Source organism: Vigna umbellata, chromosome 4, assembly GCF_029865625.1.
Source record: "Vigna umbellata cultivar VRB3 chromosome 4, Vumbellata_1.0, whole genome shotgun sequence".
In the NCBI taxonomy this organism is placed as follows: Eukaryota; Viridiplantae; Streptophyta; class Magnoliopsida; order Fabales; family Fabaceae; genus Vigna; species Vigna umbellata.
In genome coordinates this window covers 47,723,977-47,726,872 of record NC_142168.1, presented here as the reverse complement: position 1 = coordinate 47,726,872, position 2,896 = coordinate 47,723,977, and the positions used below count along the sequence as shown (strand labels likewise).

The following is a 2,896-nucleotide window of genomic DNA, read 5'->3' as shown; positions in this document are numbered from 1 at the left end:
TTAAAACTGTTGTTTTGCCACATATCATAAGTTCAACAAAAGTGCATGTGATTTTTCTTTTCTCAAATATATGTCATTCATTCACAGATAAGATCTCATGTAAAACACAATGAATTGCAGCAATGACATAATCAACTCAAACATGTTCTCAAATAATCATAAACATGAAATTTATGAATATGTAACATATAAACAACACATAACAACACATAACAACACATGTTATTAATAATGTTGTCATCATCAAAAACCAGAAGTTCTTTGAGATTGTAAGGTTTGGCTAAACTAGTGCTTCCCTTATCAACAATCTCAACAAGGTATATACGGATATATCCGTATATACGTTATATACGGATATATCCGTATATACCTTATATACGGATATATCCGTATATAACCTATATACGAATATATCCGTGTATAACCTATATACGGATATATTCGTGTATAAGTTCCATATATAAATTATATACGGATTTATCCGTATATAATGGTAGCTTTGATAGTATTATATACAGATTTTTGCCCGTGTGTAATCCGTATATAACCAAGTATTATATACGGATTTGGGCGGTATGGAATTCACTTTTTTCTTGTAGTGTATCTCATCGTAAAAACACTGAAGCAGCACTCAGAAGGATGGGGATGCAGATTGGTCACCTAGTTCAGAAGATGGAAGATTTTGGGGGTAATATGAAAGTTAACCCTAGAGAGGAGTGCAAAGTCGTTGTTACTAGAAGTGGCATAATTTTAGATGAGAGAAAAATAGAGAGAAAAGAAGAAGAAAGGTTGAGTGAAAAAGAGAAAGATGTAGAGGAAGAGAAAGAAAAAGAAGAGAAAGAGAGAAAAGAAAAGGAAAAAGAGAGAGTAATAGACAGGAAAGAGAAAGTTGAGTCAAAAGAGAAAGAAGAAAGAAAAAGTGAGGTTGAAAGAAAGAGAGAAAAGAAGAATGTGGAAGAAGAAAGAAAAGAAAAAGAAGAGGTTGAGAGAAAAAAGAAAGAATTATATGAAAAACCCCTTCCTTACCCAAAGAATTATTCTAGGAAGGAGAAGGAAAAACAGTTTGAGCGTTTTAAAGAAATCTTCAAGAAATTGGAGATTAAAATTCTTGTGATTGAGACATTGCAACAGGTTCCTGGTTATGTTAAATTCCTGAAGAAATTCAACAAAAAGAATATCTAGAAAAGGAAACAATTGAGGTACAGGGCAATTACAGTGTGATCTCGCAGAAGGCACTTCTTCCAAAGGTTAAAGATCCGGGAAGTTTCATTATTCCCTGCACTATTGGGAGTCATGAAATAGGGAAAGACCTAATTAATTTAGGGTCCAGTATCAATTTGATGCCCTTATCTGTACTTGAGAAGATTGGTGGTCTTGAAGTCAAGCCTACAAAGATGACTTTGCAAATGGCGGATGGATCCATTAAGAAGCCCTATGGTGTGGTGGAAGATGTAGTGGTTCGAATAGACAACCTTAGATTCCTGGTGGATTTTGTGGTGATGAAGATGGGGGAAGATGTGGAGATCCCTATTATTCTTGGAAGGCCATTCATGAAAACGGCCAAGCTTATCATCAATATTGATGATGGAACTACAACACTCAAAGACCAAGAAGAGGAGGTGATATTCAGCGTCTTCAATGCTGAGCAACAGATCCAAGTGAAGAAGACTAGCCTCAAAGCTACATGTGAAGATGCACCAGGGACTGGTACAAAAGTTGCTAAGCCAGGCAAGAAAGGTAAAAATTGTTTCCTGTCACAAGTGAAGGAAGAATAAAAAGACAGCAAAGGAAAAAGTGTTCATCAAGGCATACCAGTGAGATTCAACAACAAATTTTGGGTTGTGAAAGAAGTTAAAGTTGATGGACTGATAGAGATTGAATCTCCAATTTCAAGAATAGTCAAGAAGGTGAACAGGAAGCTGCTAAAGATAAGTTGGTGTGGAGAAAGACAAGAAAACACCAAGATTAAAGATGTGACAAGAGCTTGATGGTGTCTAGCTAATGACGTTAAAGAAGTGCTTACTGGGAGGCAACCCATTTTCTGATTTTTCTTTTTTATTGATTATTTATGTGGTTTGGATTTGCTTTTTCTTTGTGTGTTTGAGTTTTTTTAGGTTATATGCTGCTTCTGATGGCAGTGATGACAACATCTACTGATGGATGCTAGGAGGACTCAAATAACAACATTTACTGATGGATGATGTTATGATGAGGATGCCGAATGATAGCATCTACTGATGGATGCTGCTACAACATCTACTGATGGATGTTGTTATGATAAGAATGAGGAATAATAACATCTATTGATGGATGCTATGTGATTCAGCATCTACAATTGGATGATATGAGATTAGACATCTACTAATGGGTGTATTGTTAGTGTCTACTGATAGATGCTGGAAGATTCAGATGATAGCGTCATGGATGCTATTTTTCCTCTAGAACAGGATTTCTTTTATTTTTATGTCTATTATTTTTATGTCTATTATTTTTATTGTTTTCATTGTTGAACTATATTTTGCTTATGTTTTTATTGCTTTGTTTTGATTGTATTATAGGTTGATGTACTTGGCTTGAATTAACTGTGCTATAATGGTTTGATTATGATCTGTTGTGTGATAAGTATTGCTTTATGATGCTCTATTATATTGATTGATGTTGAGGTGATGCATGATGTGCTTATATACAGGTGATGGCTCACAGTTTGTCTGAAATAGATGCTTGAGGTAAAATGTGATTGAGATACTGAGCAGGATGTTTATCTAAATTTGGAACTTAAGAGTTAGCCTGTGTGAGGTTTGGGCTTAAGAGTTTTTATGAATAATTTCTATTACTTTGAAAGCATGAATGATTTTACCCAAATTTTCTGTGATTGAACTACTTGCTTGCAGGTTTC

General features: G+C 34.7%; 1 protein-coding gene across 1 annotated transcript; it reads left to right on the top strand.

Annotated features, from left to right (window-relative positions):
* Nucleotides 1-639: 639 nt before the first annotated feature.
* LOC148200424 (uncharacterized) lies at nt 640-2,167 on the top strand. The gene is made up of 3 exons (XM_088112946.1): nt 640-688; nt 1,159-1,737; nt 2,115-2,167. The coding sequence occupies exons 1-3, from the start codon at nt 640-642 to the stop codon at nt 2,165-2,167; spliced, it is 681 nt and encodes a 226-aa protein (XP_087969072.1).
* The last annotated feature ends 729 nt before the right edge of the window (nt 2,168-2,896 follow it).